Genomic DNA, 27,535 nt, shown 5'->3' with positions numbered 1-27,535 from the left:
ACGAGCTAAATTCATATTTAGGTTCCTATTGGTTAAAAAAGTCTTTAGACAAGGCTAATAATATTTTTAATACTTAAGATGAGCAGGAGGTTTTACTAGATCATAGAAACGCAGAATGCACTGGACTGGAAGGGACCTTTAAAGCTCACCTAGTCCAAGTCCCCTGCAGTAAGCAGGAGCATCCCCAACTAGGTCAGGCTGCTCAGAGACCCATCAAGCCTGACCTTGAATGTCCCCAGAGATGGGGCCTCCACCACCTTCCTTGGCAACCTCTTCCAGCGTTCTACCACCCTCATAGTGAAGAATTTCTTCCTAATGTCTAGTCTAAATCTACCCTTCTGTAGTTTAAAACTGTTGGCCCTTGTCCTTTTGCTGCATGCCTTTGCACATGGCATTGTTGAACCTCATGAGCTTTACCTGGGCCCACTTCTCTGACTTGTCCAGGTCCCTCTGGATGACATGCCATCTCTTTGGCATATTGACCACTCCACTCAGCTTGCTGTCATCTGCAGACTTGCTCATTGTGCACTCAATCCCATTCTCTATATTATTGATGAAGATGTTAAGCAGCAGTGGTCCCAGTACAGATTCCTGGGGAACACCGCTTGTCACCCGTCTCCATCTGGACATCCTGAGTTTTGTTGCAGCTTGAATTATCTTGCACTAGAATTTATATCTAAATGCACTAATGGATGAAGACTTCAGTGTAGCTAGTGAAGTATTCATACACGTTCTTGGTGCATGTTAGCTTACACATTCAGACATCTGTGATTTTTCACAGGAAATATTAGTAATGCTGTATCAGGACCAAGTTGAGAATTCATATAAACAAAAATATTAACATTACACATTATTTTCCTATTATGATAAGAGGAAGCATTCAATGTATTCGTTTAAATGTTTTAATAAAGGCAAAGACACATAGTTAGGATTTCATAGATGAAGCCTTGGTTTCATACTGGTGTGAAAAAGTCCTTTTTGAGTGCTTGCAAAACTGTTATCCTGTCACGAGAGGGCAGTGTTAGAATGCATAATGGGCTGAGTACGGGCGATGTCTGATACTTAAATGGCTAGTTTGAAAATCATATTAAACTATTTACTGTAGACCTGTTTCAAAGAATTTGACTAGAGCAGATTACTCTATGACTGTTAGTTCTGTACCACTGAGGTGGTAAAATATGCTAGCTGCTGCTGATTGTGATGATAATTTCATTTGCCATTGGAAAAGGATAATGCAATTTACAATACTGATATCTGATAGGATTACCCATGCAGTACATTCTGAGTGGTGGTGGCTGGTCTGCTTTCTGTGCACATTACTTATGAATTATCTGGGTATTCAACAACCAAGAAGAGACTGAAGAGGATTTTTTTTTTAAGGTAAAAATATCATGCTATGAATTGCAGAGGTAAGTGTAACAAACTCTTCTGGTCTTGCCTCAACTTGTTTTTAACACCCTGATAAATATTGTACTTAAAAGTCACACAAAGACTTAGCAAGTCTCTTTCAAAATAAACAGCAAATGTAGCCTGTCTAGAATCTATCAGAAAGAGGTCTTTGCCTTCAGTTATGGTCAGGTTCTGAACTGAATTTTTATTTGGCACCATTACCCACCCAACGTTAGAGCCGTGGTATACAGTAATGAAAGTTCTTTTAGAGAGATTCGTGGTTGTTTGTTGTCTTAAAAATGCTGCTGACTGCCTTATTCATGTTTAATTTTTGAACTCTGTTTTGAAAATTAACAGATTTAGGTGTTTAAACAGCTTCTGGACCTGGTGCTTAGGGACATGGTTTAGTATTGACCTTGCAGTGCAGTTGAGGGTTGGACTGGATGCTCTTGAAGGTTTCTTCCAACTAAGTATATTCTGAGATTCTGTGAGATTCTGAAGGATGACTGTAGGTAATGTCTCAGAATAAAGCTGGGAATGAATGTATTGATGAAAAGCATCAGTGTGACATCTGTGTCAGATTTGGAACATTGTGGTTTACAGAATAAGATTCAGAGACTATTACCCCAGATTAAGATTTATATTACTATCTGATAAAATGGAAAGAAGAGAAAAAAAGACAAAGAACAAATAACAATTCAGTCTGCAGTTTTGCTGTAGTCTGCCAGTTCAATCGTAGTGCAAGCTGGGGGGGGGTGTGTGCTATTGCTAGTTTATTTTGCCTGTGTTTTGGTGGAGTTTTTTTTAAGCTCATCAGTTTTTTTAAATTAGACCACACTGAACACAGGACATTGAAAGCAAGTAGCCTGTTTTAGAAGAGCTTTAAAGGAGGAGCTGTGGGTGCTTGGGTGGTACAGCAGCATCAGTTGCAGGAGGGTTCAGAGGACTGGGTGTCAAAAGCCAAATAAGTTAGTGGGGTTGCAGAGAAGAATGACTGTCAAGTCAGAGGTTCAGATGTCCACATAAGAAAGGGAAGAACTTTCTGTCTGTTTGAAACTGAGATCAAAGAAGTTATTTTATAAGGTGAAGTGGAAATAAGGAAAGAGATTTCAACAGGACAGTCCTTGCAATACTGCTTTCTGCATGTAAATTGCATTATGTATGCATGTAAGTAGCCATTATGAATTTTGGAGATATCCTATCTGAAGTCATGATGCAGGTTTGTATGTAGTCTGTGCTGTACTGTAAGCATGCCCAAGCTAGCTTCAATTTTTTAAAATCTGAACTTGAGAAGTGTTCTACCTATTGTAACACACAGGTTGGCTGGACTTACATATTCAACTGAGAAGCAGAGAGGGTTGTCCCATGTCTCTTGCATGTGTCATGGATATACCAATTTTGGATTTGAACTTAGCTTGTTGAAAGTTAATATAGAAAAAATATTTCAAACCTTTCTACCAGGTAGCTGAGGAAAAAGTCCATGGCGGGTTGAAGTTACCCCCCCCCCCCAACTAGTTTGGAGACTTACCCCCCAGAATGAAATTGCCAGACTAGCTCAGTTTGGGATGGAAGCAAATGAAGCTATATTTACAAGCAAACTACAATCTAGAAATATGTAAATGCAATTAATATGTACAAAATATCCAATTTATGTACAATACATATGTATTTACAATTTATAAACAACTCAGAAACTCCTCAGATCCCCTGGACAGCTCCAGGGGGACCATTCACCTCTTTCCCCCACTCCCTCCCTTCTCCTGTTACCTCACACAGTAGTCAAAACAGATACCCTGGCAAGGCAGCAGAAAAGAGAGAGAGATCGAGAGGGAGAGAGAGAGGGAGAGAGGAAAGTTGCAAGAAGAAGCAACAGGAGAAGAAAAGAGAGAAAGAACTGTTTATGCCTCTGCTCTATATTCCCATTAGCAAGCCAATGAGTTATTTTTCCTTTTGCATCCAATGGTAATTTATTTTACTTTCAGTCCTTAGAGTCAGGGACTAGGCTAAAGTTACCCCTTCAAACTGTAACAAAGTCCAAGACATTGCAGATAGCTTTTAGAAGATCAGTTAGAAAGATATAAAATAATGGAATATTTTATTACAGTACAGTTAATTTGATTTGTAAATATTTTAATTAGGAACTAGAAGAAAAGTTGGTCACAATCTTTCTAGAAGCATAATGTCCCTTTAAACAAATCATAGAATCATAGAATTGTTAGGGTTGGAAGGGACCTCAAGGATCATCTAGTTCCAACCCCCCTGCCATGGGCAGGGACACCTCACACAACATCAGGTTGCTCAGAGCCACCTCCATCCTGGCTTTAAAAACCTCCAGGGATGGGGCTTCTACCACGTCCCTGGGCAACCTGTTCCAGTGACTCACCACCCTCATGGTGAAGAATTTCTTCCTAACATCCAATCTGAATCTACCCATTTCTGTTTTTGTTCCATCACCCCTAGTCCTATCATTACCTGACACCTTAAATCACCTTGTCTTGTGTAAAGAGGATGGCCTAGCATATGTTAGAAAACTATAGTTCTAGTGTCGGAAGATACTTCTATGTTATTGGTAAAAGTAGTTTGAGAAGGATTTCCTTTCTGAATGGCAGAAACATACTCCAGTGGAGGTAATGGGACAGGAAAACCACTTCATAGAACAGATAGTTTACTTTCCTGTGTATCCTTCAGTTTCTCTGTTATAAAAGGAAATTTTTGCTGAAAACAAACTGACTTGTGTCCAAGTAGTAATAAGAAAACTTTTCAAAATGCCAGCCTTTGCAGATCTCCAATTAACCATGGAGATGGTATGGTGTCCTGGAGGGACACAGATGCAACGTGAGATAAAGGTACGAGATATGGGAAAACGATGACATTAAAACCAAACTCCCTTACAAACTCAAAATACTGACCAAACTTTCAAAGCAAAGTGACCAATTCCTTTCAATCGTCCATTCATAAATTTTTTCCCCACTATTTTCTTAATTTCCCTTTCAAACACTGTGATTGTGTTTGCATGCAGTACAGAAATTCTGTTTGCCAGGTTTGAAAATAGAGTCACGAGTCAGGGAGAAGCAAGCAGGGATGTGCCTTGTGATGGCAGGGTGGGGAGGAAGGAATAAGGCAGAGCCTTGTTTCTGGTTCTTGTCCATTCCATAGAGTGGTGTTACAAATTCAGTAATGTTTTAGGCTGATGCAGGGGAAGGTTTAACAACTCTTTTCACTGCATGTGTCTCACCTGCCAGTGAGAGTCAGTGAAACTGAGTACACAAACAGCCTCCAATTTAAACACTGACATTTTGTGATGTGTTCAGAGGACAGATAGCAAAGGAAACAATCTCATCTTTTTAGGTCTTTAATACTACCTTTTAAATAGCTGTGTGAATTTTAGCTGGTTGCTAGCAGCTAGAACCCCCTAGTGCTTTTAGGATTGCAAAGGGGAACAGCAAACTGAGTTTTGAGCTGCTAGCAGTCCTCCTGAAGACTTCACTGAACAGGAGATTCTCAAGTGTAAGGTTAACAGGCATAATGGGAAATGCACACCTGATTCCCTAGAAGACAAGAGAGGTATAAACAAGGGGCAGAGAGAAAATGGGGATCTGAAGTCTTGAAGAAGACAGATGCACTTGTGCCCTAGCTGACTGCAAGACTGCATCTCTGTGGAGAGCAATGATGACTGGGGAAAAAACCTGAAAGGACTTTTCTCTTGATAGAAGCCTGGACTTTAATGAATGTACATAGTACTGTTCCAGCTCCTTGACTTAGAGCCCTACAATGTTATCTTAGAAAGTGGTTCCTTAACCAACACCTTTCCTTTTCTTTTCTATTCTGTCTTTAAAAACTTATTCTTTATGGTTGTAAAGAATCAAAAAAGATGAGGCATTTCAAAGGAGATTATTTTTTCAGAAGGTGGGAATTGAGAAAGAAGCTGCAAAATGTAAATATTGCTTTTCCTCTATATAATGGAAAAATCTTTTTCTGCAAGGCTATCTGATTTTTCTGCCCTAAACAGAGATCTTTTATCTGAACTTTTCTTAATAAAGTTGAGAATAATGTATTGGAGACCTGGTGACAAATTTTATGTAAACAGGCACTTTTTTTTTTTTTTTTTTTGGTAGCTCCTTTCAGTGCCTATATGAGTATGGTAGCATGCATATAGTGTTTCAGTTCTTAAAGCAAGAATGTTAAGGCAGAACTTCAGTGTATAGCCTGTATTATAGGCTCTTTGTAGAGACTTCCATTTAGATGCCTAGGTGCTCATTCCTAAATATTGTTTTCTTTTAAAGACTGCCTGTTTGTATTTGCTTTCCTTGAAAATAGATTTTTGACAGTTGGTAAATTCTCCCTAGCTCTTTCCTAAGATATAATTGATTTTGTTTCCCTGAACACATAATTTTATATGGTAGTATCTGCGCAAAAGTAATTTGCTATAGTTGAGGGAACTGAACTATTATGGGCATTTGTCTTTGTAATGCAATTATAAAGCTACTAACTTGATCTTAATAACATCTGCCTATTAGCACTTATTAGATGCATGAAAGGAAAACAATGCAATTTTAAACACAGAAAATGATGCTAAAATGTGCTCATGCATCTCTCTGGGATTATCAGGCCCAGCAATGCAGTGGATGGGATGACAACATTTTTTGCTTTTATTTTTGTAGACATTTAATGAATTTTAGAATTAAACTATATTTCTAATGTTGTATCAAATAAAATTAGCATGTGTTTTTGTATGTTTATATGTATTTGTGTACATGTGTGGTTTTCTTTAATAAAGTGTAGTTTGCATTGGTTTAAATTTTTTGCGCTCTTTTATGCTGGGTTTTTTTAATGGCTCAAATGATGCTTAAGGCCCAGCTTAGAAAGAGATGTGTAAGTTTTCAGCTTCAAACCTGTGCTCAGAAGTTTAGCAACTTGTAAGCCTAAAATAGGTCATACATCTGAAGTTATTTAGAGTACTCTATTTTTTTCTCTGCAGTAGCTCATAATTTATATTTGAACTATTAAGAGCAGTTCCTGGCCAAGGGATTTAGCCATCTTTCTATCACATGAATGGCATGTTCTCACATAGACTCTTTGGAAGTGGACTTCACTGTATGTTTGGGACTATCCTGAGTACTCTGTTCCAAGTTGATTTGGTCCTTTAATAGTTTCTTGAAATCTCTGACTTACATACAAAGAATCCTAGTTTTTTTTCAGTCTGCTACTTAATTGGCAGGCATCCATTAACAATTAAGAGATTGACCAATATTTTCAACAGAAGGGCCAAGAGGTGATGAAACCATATGACTGCATTGTGCACAACCCTTGTACAGCAGAGAAATGCATTATAAATACAAGAGGATATTGTAACGGAAAGTTATGCTGACTGAGAAAATGTTAACGGTCCAGTTCTTTTTCTGATGATGGTAGCCTATATAGGGCAGATATTTATATTCCAAGATTGCATTTCTGATGCTAGTCATCTTCTGATCACCTCTGGCGTTTCTGAAGGATTTCATCGTCACAACACTTTTTAGAGATAGATGAGCAAAGAATTATCTCCCAAGGTGGATGTGATTCTTGTGTTCTCCAAATTGAAGACAGAAATGTCTAATTCAACTGGTTGCCTTAGAAAACAGAAGTCTGACTTGCTTCCATATTGAGGCTTCCTGTGTTGGTAATCAGCATACTGAATTTTGTTGACACTTTTATTTTAAAGCAAATTGCTGAAGAATCTTAAGGCAAATCTCATTAACAAATATGACACAAAGACTCCTAAAATGTCCTAGAATATTTAATACTTGTCATTTTTGTTTTTAATTCAAAGGATGCTGTGACAATATGCACTCTGGGAGTAGGAACTGCTTTTGGAGAGTCCATTCTGGATAACACTCCTCGCCATGCAACCATCGTCACCAGAGAATATAGCGAGCTCCTTCGAATTGAGCAGAAGGACTTTAAAGCACTTTGGGAGGTAATTCAGATTCAGATTCAGTTCATGCATGAAAAAGTGATTTAAGCTGTTAAGTGTTTGTAATGAAATACCAGCTCATCTATACTGTAACCAAAGTAGTAATTCTTTTAAGTTATTTTGGACAAAAAGAAAGTAATTTTACTTCTTTTTAGTGCTTCATATACTGTGTGACTCCTGCATTTCTTTCATGTAGGCTCTTCTAATGAAATAACTTAGGTGAAATTTCAGGTGGGATTTATTTGTGTACTACAGGTGTTGCTTTCTTAGTCTTAAATCTGCTTTAATTGCCAGCATTTATGGGGAGAGTCTATCCTTAGTATAATCTGGTATTTTAAATTATTCTCCTTTACTCCTGTCTCATCACCACCTTTAAAAGATTTAGAATGTGCAGATGGGTCAAGATCACTTAAAAATTCAGTTACTGATTACATGTGAATTCCCTTAAAACTTTTCTTTGTGGAGAATGTACTACTGAGCTTCTTCATTCTGTAACCTCCATGCACTTTGGTATCCATGCTGAGAAGACTTCATTAACACGTTACTGTGCTAAGTTACTGAACTTCAATCAGTTTGCATTTTTGTAAGCATTGCACTTGATCTGAAAAGTGTTCTGGGAATTGGAAGACATGCTGCTGAGCTGGCCCACACTGTTGCCAGTTTGTACTGCCAGCTTGTTTTAAATGGTGAGTGTAAAAAATTTAGATGTTGTGTAGAGCTGTCAGATGGTGTGATGGTGTCCTAAAGCTGCAGATCTGGGGACACTGTATTACAGAAATAGATGCTGGTTGTGACATTTCTCTCCTAAGTGCAGACAGATGGGGTTTTTTGGCTTTCTCTTTTCCTGATATATTCCAAATAATTGCCCTAAAGCAGTACCTGAAGTAGGAGTATCACAAAAAAAATCACGTCCACATCTAGCTACACAGACTGAGGAAATAGCATTAATATCACCTGTCTGCAAATACATTGCCTTGAGCACAGCTAATGGTGCAGCATGAGCAAGCATGAAAGACCAATGTGTGAGTGAAGCATGCTTGCCTCTGAATACCCTGACAATACCAAATTTTATTCTTCGGATTGCCTACCTGTAATCTGTGCTGTTTTTTTGGGCAATGTCTACAGCTAAACTGAATTGCTTATAAAGTCTCATAGCAAATTTGAATAAATTCACCATGCAATATTTTTCTGCAGTTCATACTTTTTTTCCTCTACAGGTGTTGCTTTATAGTTTTAGACTCTGACACTGAAATACTAAATATGCCAGTGGTCTCGTCTGTTTAACATATGCTACATTTGCCAGTGGACAGAAATGTTTAATTTAGATAGTGCTTTAGAAGGTCATTATAGAGAAGAATAAATCTAACTGTGGATTTCTCAACTGACTTTTTTTTAAATCACCTTTAATTGATACAAGCAGAGTCATTTGTGCTCTGTGTGACTTTTCTGCTAAGATTTCAGAGATTGTTGGTTTCCTGTCAGAAACATGTTGAACCTTAAAACATATTTAAAATTGTTTTAAAGCAAAAATGCCAGTGTAATTTGCTCCTTACAATCACTGATACAATGTTATTTCTAACAATTTTGCTGATTTTGATGAGTTTTTGAATAATAGATTCTCTTGGGAAAGGTCATGTGTGTTGAAAGTATTGGGAGCTATCATAGAGATCCTCAACACATCTCATGTGTATTTCAGATTTTATGAAATTATGGCAGTTCCTGGCCAAGGGATCACAGAATCCCACAGAATCAACTAGGATGGAAGAGACCTCCAAGGTCATCAAGTCCAACCCACCGCCCAAGCCTATCTCTTCAACTAGACCATGGCACTAAGTGCCTCTTCCAGTGTTTTCTTAAACACCTCCAGGGACGTTGACCCCACAACCTTGCTGGGCAATCACTCTTTCTATGAAGAATTTTTTTTTAAGATTAAGCCTAAACTTCCCCTTGCACAGCCTGAGACTGTGTCCTCTTGTTCTGTTGCTGGTTGACCGCGAGAAGAGACCAATCCCCACCTGGCTACAGCCACCGTTGAGTTAGTTGTAGACAGCAATAAGGTCTCCCCTGAGCCTCCTCTTCTCCAGGCTAAACAACCCCAGCTCCCTCAGCCTCTCCTCATAGGGCTTGTGCTCCAGCCCCCTCACCAGCTTTGTTGCCCTTCTCTGGACATGTTTGAGCAACTCAACATCTTTCTTGATTTGAGGGGCCCAAAACTGGATACAGTTCTCAAGGTGTGGCCTAACCAGTGCTGAGTACAGAGGCAGAATGACTTCCCTGCTCTTGCTGGGCACACTATTCCACCTGGACACACTCCTGGCTCATGTTCAGCCTACTTTGAACCAGTACCCCCAGGTCCCTTTCTGCTTGGCTGCTCTCCAGCCACTCTGTCCCCAGCCTGTAGCGCTTTAGCCATCTATCACATGAATGGCATTTGCTCATGTTTGGGACTATCCTGAATACTCTGTTCCAAGTGGGTTTGGACCTTTAATAGTTTTCTTGCAATCTCTGATTTATGTAAAAAGAATTTAAATTTTTTTTAGTCTGCTGCAGGTGTAAGTCACAGAGCACAGTTTAGCTTTGTGGCGCTTCTTTGCCTGTTGCACAGTTTGACAGTGAACTTTTCATGTGTTTTCGTGTCCTTTCTCTCAAGGAGGCTGTCTCTGTGATCTTAGTGGAAAAATCATGCCACAAAAATACTACTTTTCCTGATTAGTCCAAGGCACAATTCATTTTTTTCAAGTTGGTATTTGTTTCCTTGCAATCTACTGAACCACAGCTACATAAACTGCAGCTAAGGTGTGATAAAAGTGGTCAAAGCAGAAAATTATTTAGGAAATTTTGCCCCAAATGTACTACCAATAGTAGCAGTGGTTTATTATTGTTGTTGTTGATTTGATAACAATAACAACAATAAGAAAGTATATACTTTTCTTCAGGTATCCTTTTTGTTTTGTTATGGATGCTGTTTTTTTCTACTTTATTCTAATATTTATTTGTCTTTGCTGTGACAGATATTTATTATCAGTGGTATCATGCACAATATACTGTGAAGTCTGTTAGTTTCTTTGAGTGCAATTACAATGGGTTCTATAGTAAAAGAAAGAGATTGCTACTTCTGAACAGGGTGTTTTCTTTTTATCATGTATTCTTTCATCAGTTTTATAAATTTAAATACTCGTAGAGGAAGAGGTAGGATATTCTTTATAAAAAAATATAATTATCTGCCTTCTCTAATACATAGAATTACATATTTGATCAAGTCTTTAAATACAAAAAGTTTTTTATCACCTCCATTTTTAACAGTCGGGATGCTGGTGAAAACAAATTATATTTTCCTGGTAACAATTACCAGTTAAAATGGTTTAGTCTTTTCTCTAATGCCTGCATCTGTTGAAGTAGTATCCTGTTTGGGAACATCTGTTGAACTTGTTAGCTTACTCATCCTTGGGGACTCATTTTCTATCAATGGCTGCTATAGCAGATTTGAGATGAGGAAATCTCTGGTTAGGTTGTCACACAGCTGAACACTGTTCTCTGCTGAGGAAGCTCTGGGAGGTTATGGGAAGCATTGATGACTTGCCTTTGTGCACCAATTGTCCCTGGCCTTTATCTCCAAGGAGCACTAACAAATGTGAAAGAAGTTATTAGTCACTGTTAATAACGCCGTAGACTTCCAAGGTGCTCTGTGAATCTGTAGGAAGAGATACTCTCTGTGTTGCTAAGACCTTGCTTTCCCTCTTCAGCATTACTGAGTGTGGTGCTAGCTACCTTGCCCAAAAAACTGTTTCAAAACACAAAGGAAAATGCATCCAAAAATAAACATGAAAGCAGAAGACTACACATGAAGAGCTCTGGTCATGCACATCCTGTTGGGTCACTAGGTTGCTCCACCCTTCATAGCTGAGTGCTTTTATACAGAGTAGGAGTGAAATGAATGTGTATGAGCAGTGTTGCCATTACAGGAGTTCTCTGTAATTCATCCTCAAGCTTTGTCCTTTCATGCAGTTGCAAGCTGATTCAAACCCAGACAGGAAGGGAGTGAATCTGCTGAGAGGTGACTTATTTTTAGAGGTCTTTCCTACCACAGTGAATTACTCAGCCTTCCTTGGATAACATACAAATAACTGATTTCCTTTTGTGTGGAGTAAGGTTATGTTAGAAGTTACTGAACATGCCTTGAGAAACATTTGATCTTGAATATTACTTCGGTATGCCCTAACTTTGGAGAGAGGCAGTCTGCCCCTATAAGGTCAGAATGGATATTTTATTTATTTTTTTAAATTCATACTCAGCAGCACACACACATCTTGCAGATGGAGAACGGTAGCGTAACTTGTTTCCTGCTTTTACTGAGCTGATGGTAATTCAGTAGCCCTCAGCAGACTTTACTGCTCTGAAATGGTAGCTTTGGCAGAAGCAGCTTTCTTACCATCTTTATTTTCTGAACACTGTGAATGTTAGTTTTTAATGAGTTGGTTTAAAATGGATCCTCTGCCAGAGCAGAAGAAATGTTACATGCCTTTTCAATGGAATGCTGTGTAGGAACTGCACATATGAAATTGCATGCTGACTTAAATGTTGTAGCACTGTTGAATGAGATTTCTGAAAAAGTCTTAAGTTCATCAGAAATGCAACTACAGCTCTCACTGCAGCTGGGTGTAATACTGGTTTAGGTATTTCAAGGTATGATTTACTCGTATCCCTTATCTCAAGGTACAGTATAATCTTATGGCTCATTTTATGTGTTAGGATTATGGCAGTAGGGATTACAAAGGCATTGTAAAAATACATTAATGAAGATGAACATGTGAGGATTTTCATTTGTTTTATCTGTTTTGGCCACACTGTAAGTACTGATTTATCAAAGTGTGTTACTGAATGTTATGTGGGTATTTTGCCGTGGAATGCAGTAGGGAGTGTTTCAGAGAGGCAGCCCTTTCATTGTCTTAGGCTGCTGGAAAATGCATTTTACATTGCTCCTGAATACTTCTGCATGTTTAAGTAGTAGGAATCTCATGTAAACGTCAGTACTTTCTAATGTACCTTTTCACCAATGAGTATTCCATGCCAGAAATTCTTTCCAGTTCATTTAAGTGAGAGATTAAATTTGATCTGATAAATATTAGGAGGAGGGAATCAAACAAAAAATCAAATTTATGTCCAACTCCTAAACTATCAGCTTGATTTATGGTACACTACTCTGACAGTTTATTGCCCAGTAATCAGTTGCTCCAACTGACTGATCTTTGCTCTGATTTACTGATTTCCCATAGGCAAACATAGTAGAGGTATAAAACTATAGTTAATAAAATACGGAATATTTAGCTTTGCAAGGTAGGTGATCATGTGATTTAAAATTAAGAAGTGCTTAGAGACCCACCAAAGTATAAAAAGGTAGTCATGGAATACTCAGCTGTCCGTACCTGCTTTGTATCACACTCTCTATTGACTGCTCAAACTCTGCCTTGATGATTTGTCTCTCTAATGGGGCATTGTTTGAGAAACACAAAAGTGATCAAACTGCAGTAGCCTGCATTTGCATTGTAGCTGGATACTGTGTTTCCTAACATCTCCAATACCTATCTTGTCTGAATAGAGAAGAATCAGTCCGAGTTATCAGACGTACAATAGAACACAGAAGGAAGATGTGGAAGGATCCAAGTGTGTGGAATCTGTTGCCTTATGTTGTCTGCAAATCTTCAGCTGAATACCAATTCAAATTTCTATGCAAAGAAGCAGAGCTAGTGTGAGAGACATTGAAAAATGAAGTGATGATAGATAAGCAAGAGATTTTTTTCCCTAGAGTAACACATGGAAAGATGAGAGATATATAAGTCCTCCTCCCATACCCAGCTTTAGAATATGACAGAAAACACAGAATTGGCAAGATGTAAGCAAAGCTTTGAAAGTAACTAGCATTCCACCTTCATACCTTCTGTGTTAATACTGATAAAGCATGCAAGTCAGTAGCAGGAAGAGATTCCAAAATTGTTATTATACATACAAGTGCCAGATTGCAGTCTCAGTTTTGCTGGTGTGAATTAAGCATATTTAAAGTGAATGTTTGGTACACATGGAGCTGAGTGGGATTGGTCTGGCCTTTAGTGCTGCTGTTATATTGGTTTTGACCGTCTTAAAATACACATTCAGTTTTTTTTTTAATTCTTGTTTTGCTTTGTCAGGTGTCTCTGATTTTAATGGCTGATACTCTGTCTGGTAGACCATATCTGAATGAGGATGAAATGGCATTCTGTCCTCAGTAGCCAGCCTTACATCAGAACAAGCATGTTTGTCAGCATAGCAACACAGTGGCAGCTTCTTTCATTGGGGTGTATTAATCACTTCATATTTTAAAAAATGAATGCAGAATTTGTGAACACTGTTTATGACAGTGTGTCTCCTAAAGTAATTTTCCTGGCCATTGGCAGAGAAGAAACACATCTAGGAACTACATTTTTCACTTCACTAATGCAGCTTTTCTCTTGGCATGCTATGTACTGATAGAAGTGTACAAATCTTTTGATAAGAGACTCACTATGATATGTTATTTGCTAAATAATGGCATTGTGACTGAAAAGTTGGTAATCATAACTGTTCACTCTGGTTCAAATAATTTGCTGTGCCATTATGTATGATATTTAGTATTGTCAGTGAGGCACAAGTTTTGCAGAAGTTCAAGGAATCAAGTTAATTTTAAGTCTGAGTTTCTTTCTTTGTTTTTATCCTTGGTTTAAGGTGACAGACATGGGCACTTCAAACACCCCTTAAGTGTCTGAAGAGTTTAGAAAATAACAAGCTGATTTGAGAGGCCTGTGGAAGGATTCCTCCTCATGTCTCTTTGCAACCAAATTTCCTGGTGCATATTCTTGTATGTCATCCCCACAATCACTTTGCATCTCAACCTCCTGGTTTATTTTGAATCTATTTCAATAGCAACATTTTGTGACTATTTCTGATCACCATGCAGAAGTGGAATAAGCCTTTGTAGACCTGATTTCTCTTAAACCGTGCTGGCACATCATTTCTCATGGGCGCAGTTCTGTACCACTTCAGTAATGTCCGTCAGCTTGAAGCCCCTGCTGAATCGTATTATACCAGCCACTGTGCAAAAGTGTATTGTCACTTCTATTTACAGCCCTTGTAAGTGTTTATAAGTTTATTAGCACTTCAAAGAGTCTTAAATTACATTGCAGAAAGCTTGGCTTATTGGAGATTGTTTCTTGGATAAAAAGAAATAGAAACATCCAGGAAGCATGTCAGTCTCTCTGTTAAGTAATGCCTTTATTGGTTTTCTCATATTTTATCATGGTTAGAAGTAAGGTTGAAAAATACATGAATTCATCTGATTTTCAAGGAGATAAATTATTGTGGTTAATTCCTAAAATACTTAAGTTGCAGAAGAACATCTGACAAAACTAAATGTATACACTTTAAAGTCTGCAGATGTTTATGAGGCTGCTATTTTTCTTTGAAGCTTTACTGCCAAACTTGCACTTTCTATTACTTGCTTTTTTATTACCAAAGAAAGTGCTTTTCATCCTCAGTAAAATGTATTATCAAACATAGTATCTCTAAGTGTGATGTGCTAAATAGCAAAACCATAGATTGCAAAACACAACTGGGAACCTATGAATCCTATTTCAGGGAGCAAACTTCTGGTCTTTCATTAGTTCATTTTTATTAGGTAAAAAATATCTCTTTTTTTCCAAACACCATTTTAGCTAGCAAATGTGTGTCTCATTCCCATCTGTCATGGAGAGAAAAAAATGCATAGCACATTGTCTTTGTAGATGTGTGTATGTATAATCTGCTATCTATCTAATATGTATTGGGTATTTATTACTATATACTACTATTTGCTTTGTCAAATTTACTGTGTCAGATTACCTGGAGCTTTGTTTCTAACTGCATTTGTGGTTGGCAGTGTTTCTGACTGCCTTACAATGAATACCAGAGTGATTGACTGTGTAAGGCATTGTTGACACTTCCTTGGACATGTAAAATTTGCATTTGGAATGGACTCTTTGTTCCTTCACTCAACCACGGGGTCCTTAGTGGATGAAGTTATTTTGGAGATTGACCCTTTCTGATCCTCTGATCAGTGTTACCATGTCAATTCTTGGTTTCTTTTCAGGTGAGTTGTGCTTTATCTTTATTACACAAAAGGTTAATCTATGATTACAGGTTCTTCCAAGTTCTTGAGAAAAACAGTAAGCCCTTATAGAAATTTTCTTTTAGCAATGAGTTTTTGTTGCATTACAGAAGTGGATATGGTTGTGTGTTCTGCCAAGGCATTCCTATAGAATGCATGCTTGCATGCTGCAGTGAAATGGGTGCTTTCTGCTTGCACTATATAATGAGACAGGCAAGTAATGTGATACCGTTTATTAGATCAATGGATCTGTTTTAATATCGACATTTTTAAAATCCATTAGCTGAACCTGCTGGCATTAAAAAAAAATCAGTGGTTTTTGACAGTGAGATCTTTGGCTTAAGTGGAAGCCAAAGTGGAAGGTTTAAGAGAGATTAACACAATCCAGGAGCAATGCTTTGCTTTTATTTTTTCTTTTTTAATTAATTAATTTATGTCAGTCTTGTTTAATTCATAAATTATTTTGTAAAAGTGTTCAGTTTCATGTAGCAAGAGAAAGGGAATCTATAAGTCTTATTTAGTGGAATGTAAATTCCTCCTTCCTTAAGGAAGCACTCCCTTGAATGAATATTCAATACCTTGAAACTCAAAACAAGCTAAACCCCAAATATTATCGATTTATTACATATATATAGATTACTAAAGGAGCTCAAGAAGAGAGTGCCTTTTGTCTGCTGTAGTACAGTTCTGATAGATGTCTTTTCCTGGTCACAGTCAGAGATGTAAGGTTCAGTGTTTGCCCTTGCCCTTAGAGTGGTTCCTCCCCTCTTTTCATCCACAATGAAACCCTGTTTTTGAAATCAATGAGCATTGTGGGATTTCATCTCAGGTTATTACTAATTGCTTCCTTCTCCTCATATAATACGCTTCAAAGGCTGTTGGCAGTAGGTTTAGATCCTCTTTACCCTTTTCCTTCTGTAACAGTTTCAGTCTACTGACATAGCTGATATAACCTGAGAGCATAAGGCTGGTATCACTGAAATGATTTCGTGGCTCAGCAGTTCAGGGGTGCTTAGCAGAATAGCCAGCCCAGTGTTTGTACTGAGGTAAATTGTGTCAAAGCCTTACTAAATCTAGGAATCTCAGAGGTACACTTTAAGAACTGAATATGGGAAATCCTGTAGCAGGGACTAAGAATTACAGGGTCCAGCCTGTCACCTTTGCTGATCATGGCCAATCACAGATTTCAAGAAGAGAAAGAGTTTAAAACCCCCAATAATCTACATGCTTGCTCTTGAATCAATTCTTGCTTCAATACCAGCAGTGGAACTCCAATACTTAGCGTTCTTAATGGTAGTGGGTGTTGCTCTAATTCCATTAGTTCGGTGACCTACAAAACTCATAGAAATCTGTTCACCAGCAATGTGAAAATATCAGGCCTGATACATGCCCCAAGGGACCTACAGGCCTTCTGCAGTGTTTAAATATCAAGGGGATTTGTGAAACAACCTGTTCATGGATATTTTCATTCAGCAAATGGTTGTTTATGCCACAAAATAAGACATGGTGTCCTTCTGTGGCATGTGGTCCCTGTATCTTTATACTCTAATGAAGTGGATGTTCATAGAATTAGTGTTTTCGTCTAATATTTCTGTTACAGGCTTTTGTTGAAATCATTGCTTTATCAGAATTGTAGATTCATGCCATCAGACTGATGTGATGCTTAGGGCTCAATTTCTTTATCCTTTATCTCATGCCTGATTAGATAAGACCACTAGTATGTCTTTCCTATGAAGTCTGCCTAAAATAAGCCAGGCCTGTATACCATTTGTTTGAGGGTGATAAATATTCAACATTTAAATTAAACCTTATCATCCTGCATTTAGTACTAATCGATATAATTCAGCTTGCTTACATTTTGACCTCTGACCATTTTCCTGAGTAATTCACATTTAATTTTGCATTCCACCTCTCATTTTGACCTTTGAAAAATATCTTTTCTGACTACTAGTTCAAGCCATTTTCTTGGGTATTAACCACTTCATTTTCCAAAATAGACTAGCAAACTTTATTCTGATAATTTTCACAAAACCCTATCCAGACACTCCTGAGGACAGATGAGTAGAAACATGTACAGTATCATTATTTTGGTTTAGCATAATAAAAATGTGCACTACAATATGATTTTTGTATGACTTGGTCTTTCAGTCCTTCAAAGAAATTGTGCTGTTCTGAAAGCACTGAGTTATAAGGGAACTTGTTTGAGTTACTTAGGCTTTTATGCTTAATTCTCTCCAGGGATAATGCTGGAGACTCTCAGTATAATTAAGGAAAGATTAAAAGCTCAGTATAGGCTTATTTTCTCTCTTCTTTCTTTCTGCCAGTACCCTTCAAGCCTGTATCCTCTCTAGAAGCATGAAACAGTTTTCAAAGGCTTTTTTTCTTTCTGCCATCATTTCTCAGACAGTTTTCTGGTACATGTCTCTTTCACAGATTTTTGAATATGCTTTCTTTTCTTGTATTTGATCCTGATAGCGTTTGATGCCAGTTTTGTTTATCTCTGGTTAAGAGTTCATTGGGTATTTCTCCTTCGGTTTATCTGTGACGTTTAGGTCCTATTAGATAATCAGGGATCACCAAGTAGCTAGGAAATAAATCTTGCGCTGTTGAAGCTGGTGAAAATTATGCCATCACTTAGGATTTCTTAGTTAGTGTGCTGGTTCTGCAGAGCTGAAGTAGTGAAATGTAGTAAAAGTGTAGATGTCTGAATACACTGGTGGAGTATCTGATTTGATTACTGAGAAGGTACTCATTTTACATAATGCTTTATCAAAGAAGAGCTACACTTCAATCAGAGCATGTAATAGCTGGAGCACTTACATTTATGTTCATTCTTGTTTATGTAGGAAGAAAAGCCAGTCTTGTCCAACTTGACTAATTTTGCTGCAGTAGTGGCTAGCAGAATTTGCCCTGCCTGTGACAAAAGTCAGTACATACTACGTATTCTGTCTTCTGTTGTGTCCAGTGTCTGCTATTTCATAAAAGCTTGCAGAAAAGCCCTTGAGTAACTGTTTATGTATTGGAAAAATACAGTGTAACAGCATAACATACTGCATTAATAAAAACCTGTTCTGTTTCCTCCTTATCAGTCTTAAAGAGTAGAATTGGTCCTGTCCCTTCTTTTGGAACTAAAATTATGTCTTTATTTAATGAGATCTTTATTTACATTTCTTTCATTCCATTCACTCTCTCCATCTTGCCTCCCAGCTATTGGTTGGTATTGTCTGCTCTCTATTTGCACGTTTCAAGTATCCATGCCAAATTGCTTGTGAATGGATGCTGCTTTTGGAGAGACATTCCACAGCCAAGTACATCACAATCTGGTAACAAATTTATTCTGATTTCTCCTCCAGATTTAGTTTTTAGAACTCATTCTTTGGTTCTTGTCTGTACTGCTTTCATGCTCCTTCTAGGACTTATCTCATTTCTCAGTATTTATATCCCTCACTGTTTGCACACTGTGGTATCATCTATGTTTTGTTATAACTTTAAAACAAAATAAGTGACATTACTGGTCTTAATTTTTCTGAAATGCCATCATGCTTCTTGGTATGAGCTCTCTGGAACACAGAATTATATGACCCTGTCTTTTGTGGTTAGCTGGAACAGATCTAGTTGTTGGATAATAAGAAAGACTGTCCCTAGTTAAACTTATCTAACATCTATCCAGAGCTAGATGGCAGTGGGTGGTGTGCTGTATACTCAAACTATGTTGAAGACCATTTCTTCCTAGATTTTGCTCACTTATTACCTCTGTGTGTCATTTGGATTTTTCCAAATGGATCTTTTCCTTAACATTGATAATTTCCTAGGGATTTATGTATTATATATTTTTTTAACCAGTGTTTTTGTCTTCTCCTTCTCCAGTGTTTTCATATGTTACCAAGTTTTTTATTCTCCTTTTTGAGATTAGAGAAAAAAAAACCCAAATCAGAAACCAGCTCTTTAGTACCTCTTCTGACATCTCCTTTTTATATTTTGCCATATTTTATTCTTTTGTTTGCAAACATTTAGCCAGTTGTTAATTTGCATGACAGTACTTCTACCCAAGGCATTTTCAGGTTTTCTAATATGAGCTATGACTATTAAATATTTCACTGATATCCAAATCATGTGACAACTACTGCACTCTTCTTCCACTGCTTTAGTGATTAAAAGGAAAAAAAAAAATCAGCAGCAACCCAGATGTAAAGCATCAAGCTTTAGTTAAATCAGTTTTGCTGCATACAGATTTGTTTCTCTTAACTGAGTGGAGGCTCTCTGACCTATAGCGATGTTTAGTTTTGGCTTTATGCTAATTGTAAAGTACCTTAGTACATGGTGGTAGCCTGTCTGAACTAAATTTAGGTAGTGGTGGTGTAAATTGTGCCACCTGTGTGCTTTGGATAGAAGAAACAGTGGAAAATTACTGCCAGTCCGGTATTGTAAAGGTTCACAGAATCAATTGTGAAAATAAACTCTCTAATGAAAAAAGGAAAAATGTATTAGACAGTAAGATATTGACAAGAATATATAATTCCAGTTGTTTTACTCACTCTTTTTCATTCCTTTCCTGAGTAATTCTTAACTGTCTCAGGACAAAATTCACCACAGTGTAAACTGATGATCCATTATTGTTTGACACATCTGCTAACATTTAAATTAAAGCAAATTAAGGATTTTATTATCGGTGCCTCACAATGACCTCTTATTATGATTATTGTTCTCCTACATTTGCCCCGCTACCAATATGTACATTAATTGAATTAATAAATAAGTAACAAATTCTGAATGGTCTGTTGTCTCAGTGAATGCTGTTGCTTGCTCTATAATATAATGAGGTATTTATTTCCACATGCTGCAGATGTGTTCTGTTGTTTGTGGAGTATCCCTTTGTGCCCATGTGGCAAGAAGGGGTGACAATGAAGGAGTGACCCCAAACTCAACTCCAACTTCACCTTTTTGGTTCATGTCATATTTTGTTGTCTAGTCAAAAATTGACTGACTGGTTGCTTAATAGCAGCAGCTAAGCAAGGTCAGGAAGACAAAGCACAAATATAATAATTGCTCACTATATTTTGCAGAAGATGCAACATTCAAAATATGCACAGTTGATTTCAGTGACTAGCAGAAATTATTTCCAATCTCCTTCTGTGCAAGATTTCTGTAAATATTCAAGTGAAAGTATGCTGAGCAACTTCATTCTGTTTTCAGAATGAAATTGCTTAGTGGAAGCTTGATTATTAATGTTGTGCTCATCCCTCTGACATGGCTGAGACAAGTAATTCTTATTTCTGTTCATGCCCCTCAAACCTGATGGCCTCCTGATAATTGCTTATGTTCTCACAGTGTCTTTGATTTTGAAAATGCAGTAGTGTTGAACAACCATAGCTTGTTTTTCAATAACATTTTGTTATCAAGTCCATCTCCTTTTTGGACTCTTGTCTTTTTCCTGGAGCATGATTGCACACTTTTTTGAAAAATGCCTTATGTATGCCTTACTGATTGAGATTAGAGGGTTGTGCTAGGAACCAGAAACTTAAAAAAGCTTTTCTGCACAGAGAAGTGGGAAAAAATGCACTAAGTATTATGAGTTCTCATAATCTATATAGACTTGTTAAAAATGTGGAAAGAATCTCCCGCTGAAAAGTAGCAGTGTACTTGGCGTGTCTAGATTACTTACTCCAAACTTAGCTGCAAATGAATAAAGTTAGAATACCTCAAGAACAACTTATGTCATTGACCTCTGGATAGGAAACCTGTCCCACATCCATCGTGTGTAATATTGCATACAGTAACCTAGGAGTAGCTGTCTACTTACCAAACCAATTTTCCCCTCTTCACCAAAGTTAGGTTTTCACCTTTAATGTTTTTTTCTGAGTGTGATCTAAAATAATGGCCTTTATACATGGCCTTTCTGAAGCTTAACATACTTTTCTGAGGCCACATCTGTCCACTGGTCAGATGCACTGTTCTCAGTTGAGCTATTTCATCTGGCTGGATGGAAGGCTTTAAAGCTAAGTTCATTTCTACTGGTTATTAAATATACATTTATTGATAGATTCAGCATGCTAAAGATTCTTTAATGGGAAGCAAGGAATGAAACACTTTTAATGTTATGTTGCCATGCAGTAAGCCTGAAGTCTGATCTAATGTGGTAAGTGGAAAAGGATGTTTCAGAACGGTTGGAACAAAGTGCAAGGAGGGATGTAGGGTCATTTTGAGAAATTTGACTTCATTATAGCACTGTTTTTGTAAGGAAAAACATGAGGCTGATTCGGAAGGATATTCAGCAGCAGCAAGCTTGTGGTTTATATCTGCCCAGCTTTTTCCAGTGAGTCACAATACAGCGTTACCTGACAAGTGGGTTCTGTAGCCTGTGGGAGGGACAGCATATAGTCTACTCTATTTTGTTCTTAGTTGATTCTTGTTGATTATGTAGCTCAGGTTGTATAGCCTGTGCAGTTTGCAGCTAGTAGACACCTCTGATTTTTAAGGATCTTTGTATTTCAAATCCCATCTGAACTTTTATTTTGAAAGAAAGATCCCTGGTTTTCTTGCAGAGAGTTTTTCTGGGTTTTCCCTACTGTTGTTTCTTGCAGTGAGAGCTTTGAAATGTAAACTGGATACCTGGGGTTAAAGTGTTCCTACTGATTTCTTTTCCCTAAATATGATTGATTCTTCTTTTCACTAAAGCCAAGACTATACTAAAATTTTACTGGCAGGGTTGTGGGGAAAGTGTCCTAGTGTTAGGTTGGGAAAACCGTGATTTTGTGTGGTTTGCCTAATGGATGATTGGTACAAGAATAGTTGCAAAAGAGCTTTTGCTTGCAGAAATTGTATTAACCCTAGGATAGTTTATTGACAGGTTAAAATATAGGGCCAGCCATGAGTTGGCCTTTTGAAACTTGTATATTCCCTTAATTTTTCCATGTCATGGCAGTGCCCCATGGGAGGAACAGGCTGTTGGTGATGAAACAGACTGCCAGTAAATTTGTGTGTCCTTCTCTGTGGAAAGCCTAAGATGTGCCAGCTCTGCTGGGCTACTGTTGTGATTTCTATCTGCAAAAAGACAGGTCATAGAAACCTGCCTCATGTCTTTCTGCAATTTTGTTCAATACATTTAATTTTACCCTCTTGGTTTCTTCTTATGCAAAGTGAGAAGATAGTATGAAAGCTTTTGGCTGATTGCTGAATAGCTGAACATTCAACAAGCTATGCACTTCCGTATGTGTCATTTGCAATGCTTACCTGAATACCCAGGCTCTCAGTTGAAGACATTGCCCTTTGCTATGCTTTCTTGGGGCCTCAGCAGAAGCATCTGGGTGCTCTTTCTGTGATGGTATTCCAACTGTTGCTTAAAAGTCCTGTGGGTTTTAGATGTCTACCAAAGAATAATCTTGCTGATCATTTAATCTCCAAAATTCTTCCTGCATATCTCAGTCTAAAATGTGACACTTGCATAGGTAAACACTCTTGATACCTTATCTCTGTATGGTTTTGAGAGCCTTCATTTTTTTAACCTGCATGTATTTAATTTCTTGAAATTGAAATGGAAATTAAAAATACATACAGGTTTTTTTCCCCCTTTTTCCCACCCAATTAGCTATATTCCCTTTTAATAACGTCTTAATGTTTGGGGGTTTTGTTGCTGTTGTTTTCTTTCTTTTTTTATTTTTTTCCAGTGGAGAAGTCATGTTTAATTGAAAGTTACTTACACGTTTTCAATTATAGATGATAATTTGTTTGACTTTACACTCTCAATTGCCTTGAGTAATTTCCTGTAGAAATACATATAAGCCATTTGCATGTTTGAAGTATTAGTGTGTCATTTGCATAGCTTGTGTGTAACATTTAAGCAAATCACTGGGGCTTAGGAAGGGCAGATGATGCTTCTTAGTGGTAAACAGTGATGGGTTTGGCTATTATTTCTTCTCCCTGCTAAATAGATATGGAAGCAATTTTGCTGAGAGAACTGGAAGTTATGTTCACAAACCAACATGTTGTTGCAGTAAATAACTGGGACTTAAGGAAGTGGGCCAGCAGTAATATTATATTCATATTTATTCTTTACATAAGTCCGTGCATAATGCTTCATGGCCTCATGTAGTGCAGCAAAGAAAATACATGTAACAACACATCCCAGTTGGTATATGTCAGAATTCCATCACAGATAAAGCTGCTGGAGATGAGAAAGTAAGAGGTTCAAATTTTGCTGCAACTATGTATTAAAACTACTAACTAAGTTTGTTTGGTCTACTAAAATAAATTCATTGGTTAGTCCTTGAATGGAAATTGTATATACCGTTCTGTCCACCCATGTTTAGAAGAGATGAACTCATTAAAATGGGATAGGTGCAGAGAAGGACTACCATGGTAAGGGTGGTAGAGTTTTATACCGTAGACTGAAAGAGCATGTCTGTTCATGGGAAGGCTGATAGGAAATATGATTGCTCTATAAATACATGAGACCACTGTTCAGGGGAAATAAACTGTTGCTGCTCAGGAGCAGGTGGCTATGAATGCAATTTGAGTGTACGTTAGTTTCTTTCTAACCATCAGAGCAATGAGGTTCCAAAACAAATTGCTAATGGGAGTCTGGAAAAAACCTGTATGTTTAAAGTGCAGTTGAATTATTTTTTTAGAGTAATTTTCTGTACATACATGCAATAGCAACTGCAATGCTGTTTCTACACCAGCTTTCAGTATTTTGGCTAAATGCCTTTTCCTAGGACAACAAAGATCTCCATGAAAACATAGGGTCCAAATTTTGTTCCAGTTCCTAGTGGAAATGTGTCTTTAAGACCTGCCTTTCGAATTGACATCACTGTTCAGTTCTGTTTGCCACATCCACATCACAGTCCTTTTTGTTGGTGGCAGCCTGTTGGGAAGGTCAGCATCTATCATCCAAAGACACTTCTCAAATTCAAAATCATAAGATGCTTCCTCAGCATTTGCAAGGAGCTGTCTGAAGGCTGAGGGACGTGAGGTTGAAAGTACATCAGCTCCCCAGTGTTTGTGTTTAGCCAGCTGCTGGCAACTCAGCATTAGGGATGCTTTGAAACTCTTTTAATCAGTTGCCTGTTTTCAGGAGATTATCATTCTGGCTTCTAGATGCCCTTCTGAGGTAGTTTCATTCCTTATTAACAACACAGAAAATAAGGAGGAAAGCTAGGGAAGTTTGAAGAAGTGATGTGTGGTCTCTCACCTGGGTCTAAAAATGCTTTTGTAACAATATTCTGACCTCAAAATTGCAGTGCTCCTGTGGCAGGTGAAAAAAGAAGTATATGTAAAATGCAGAAAGCACTTTGAAATGGGTATTACCACATTTTAACACAGCAGACTTTGACATTAGAGCAAAAATAGCCCCTCTTTGTTTCAGAGATTATTATAAAGTAATAAGTTAATTCTATTTCCTTCTTTCTTTCCTGGTTTCATGTTTAGGCTAAGATGCTCCATCTAATGTTTTTCTAAAGCTGATAATAGACAGAGAATAGGTCTTTATGAGTAGCTGAAAAATTTTGCTATTAAAATATTAGTAATGTTTAAGCAGACCATATTTCTTGTTTAATATTTAGGTATGGAATTTGTTTCTTAAAAACAGAGGAACACTTCTGTGATCAGAAAGAGAAGCAGCTAGGAACAGCAGTGATGTGTGTCATTTTGACACTGAGCAAACTTGTCAGAATGTTCACATTTTCAGGACTAGATGGTCTAAGACATCCTTTTTTTCCCTAAATATTTTTCAAAGTCCTAATGAAAATTTAAACAGCTATCTCTCATGGCGTCTTGAATTGAAAAGATCATGAATTAACAATTGCATTTTACTGCTAAAATGCTGCTCATTTAGTGGAAAGTCAAAATAGTAACAACAAGGTTCAGTCAGGTTCTTTGTAATACTTTTAGTAGCTGAATTCAATAATCCCGTAGTGTAAAATATGTCAATCTTAATAAGAAAAGAGAATTCATAATGAACCTATCAATGTAAAGCACCAAAATAATTTTTAACTAAATGAGTTTATATATTAAGTACCTTTAACGTACAAGGTACTTAAATTTCTGGTTTTCATAAGCTCTATTTGCATTAATTAATTTCACATCATCCACTTTTTTGGTATAAACTAGGATTTCACTTGTATCATACCTTTATGATACAAATTGCAAATCCCATGGTTTTGGCTGAAATGTTGCAGCTGTCCCTTGCCTAGGGCCATCTACATAGGACAATATTCCTTTAACAGACTAAATCACTAAAAAGACTGTAGCAGACTTACTGGGATCACTCCTCTGTAGCTCTGACTGAAAAAGAGGCTTAGTGGATAAAAGCATGGTATTTGTGTGAGACTACCTGCTTTGCAATGTTTCGTAAGGAAAAAAACCCCAAACAACGTCGTTCTACATTCACTGGCTCTTTAATTCAGATTGCCAATGATAATGCAGTCTACCGCTAAAGAAAGGTAGGATGCAGAAGCAGAAACATTAGTGCTAATCTGCTGCAGAAGGACTAGATAAATCAGCACAGCTCTCATACATCACGGAGAGAAGCTGATTGCAACTTGACCATGTGCCTAAGTGGTCACATCAGGAACAAGAACGGAGCATGGATAAAAACCTCAAAATGTACCCTTAGGGCTACTTGCTGTGCAGGACCTATAATAACACATCAATGTAAGTTTGTTTTTTTTGTTTGTTTCCATTTATTGTAACTATTGTTGTTACCAAGACTATGTTTTTGTTTTGCATAGATTTAGGGGAAATAGAATGGAGCAAAGTATAATACGAAGCAGATAATAGTTTGATACTGTTTATGTCTATGAATAATAATGGGCTTTATTACTGTGTGTTTCAACACAGTTCTTTCCTTGAGGATGTTTTAAGATATAATCCAAACAGTCATATATCAGAAATTTAGTAAGGTTTTGGGTGAGATGGTAGTGAGATCTCTCTTCCCTATTTCTGTCATCTTATGTTTCAAAAGCATTTGAAAGACAGAATGCCACAAATATATATATATATATTGCTTCTACTGTTAAATTTTGTGCAGCTTTTTATTCTTTCTGTTAAGAAAAAGAGTGATTTCTCTGGACCTTTTTATTCCTGAATTAACTGCAGATGGTAATTTTCCTACAATTTTTAAAATTTATGCAATTGTTTAATTTAATGTTACTTAACCATCTGCAAAAAGAGAAGGCAGGGATGAGATGGAAACTGAATAAGCATTGATTGCCAGTCTGAAAATTTAATTTTAGAAGTTTTTGCAGTAAATCTGATTTCAGTTTGTTTTTTTTACTAAATTGGATTATCATATTTAAATTGAGGCTACTATACAACAAACAAATGTGTGAAACTATCATAGATAGCCCACGTTTCCTGGTATATCAGACTATAAAGATGCTGATTGTAGCTACCCAGGAATACCCTAATTGTAGAATTCAGAGCAGCATGTTTAAATAATGCATGGGAAAATAAAAAGGAAAGGTAGAATTTTACTGGTGAGATGTTAAGGTGATGCTCTGTTCAAAGAGAAAAAATGTATAGTAAAAGCTATTGATGTGCAATCTCAGGCTCCCTCTCATGGCTTTAGGGAATGAGGCAGGGAACCCCAAGACAGTTCTTGCTGTGCACTCTCAAAGGTAAATTTAGAAGCACTTCCAAAAAAAAAAAACCCACAATAACGCTTTATTTATTTACTTATTTTTAGGGAAAGATAAGGGCTTCAAGGAAACAAATTTATGAAATATGAGTAAAGAGGAGTGAAGAATGCTTCAGTAATAGGGACTTGATAAGTAAGTGTAAAAGTATAGAAGAATATCCATGTATTTTACAGTGTTGTAGCCATGGCCAAGTATAATAACAGAAGGCTGAGAAACAGAAGTAACCTGCATGTGTTTAGTCTACAAATAGTTTCTTTTTTGTGGCAGTTGAAAAGTACAGGGATAGTTTGCCTGTTGTCCCCTTCACACAGTTAAAATACTCAGAATATGGGCTAGTTTCAGGTCTTGAGACACAGATAATTGTGTAGCTCTTATCCAAAACATAAAGCTTATCTATTAATAGTTGCA

The 27,535-nt window shown here is 37.2% G+C and overlaps 1 protein-coding gene across 1 annotated transcript in view; it reads left to right on the top strand.

Moving 5' to 3' along the window:
- Window positions 1–27,535, top strand: part of RAPGEF4 (Rap guanine nucleotide exchange factor 4) — a 144,817-nt gene that overhangs the window by 13,288 nt on the left and 103,994 nt on the right. The window contains exon 4 of the mRNA XM_054381362.1: window positions 7,199–7,345. Coding sequence (XP_054237337.1) covers window positions 7,199–7,345 — 147 coding nt within the window. The remainder of the gene's footprint in view (window positions 1–7,198; window positions 7,346–27,535) is intronic.

This window comes from Indicator indicator, chromosome 5 (assembly GCF_027791375.1).
Source record: "Indicator indicator isolate 239-I01 chromosome 5, UM_Iind_1.1, whole genome shotgun sequence".
In the NCBI taxonomy this organism is placed as follows: domain Eukaryota; kingdom Metazoa; phylum Chordata; class Aves; order Piciformes; family Indicatoridae; genus Indicator; species Indicator indicator.
This window is presented reverse-complemented; position numbering and strand designations above follow the sequence as displayed.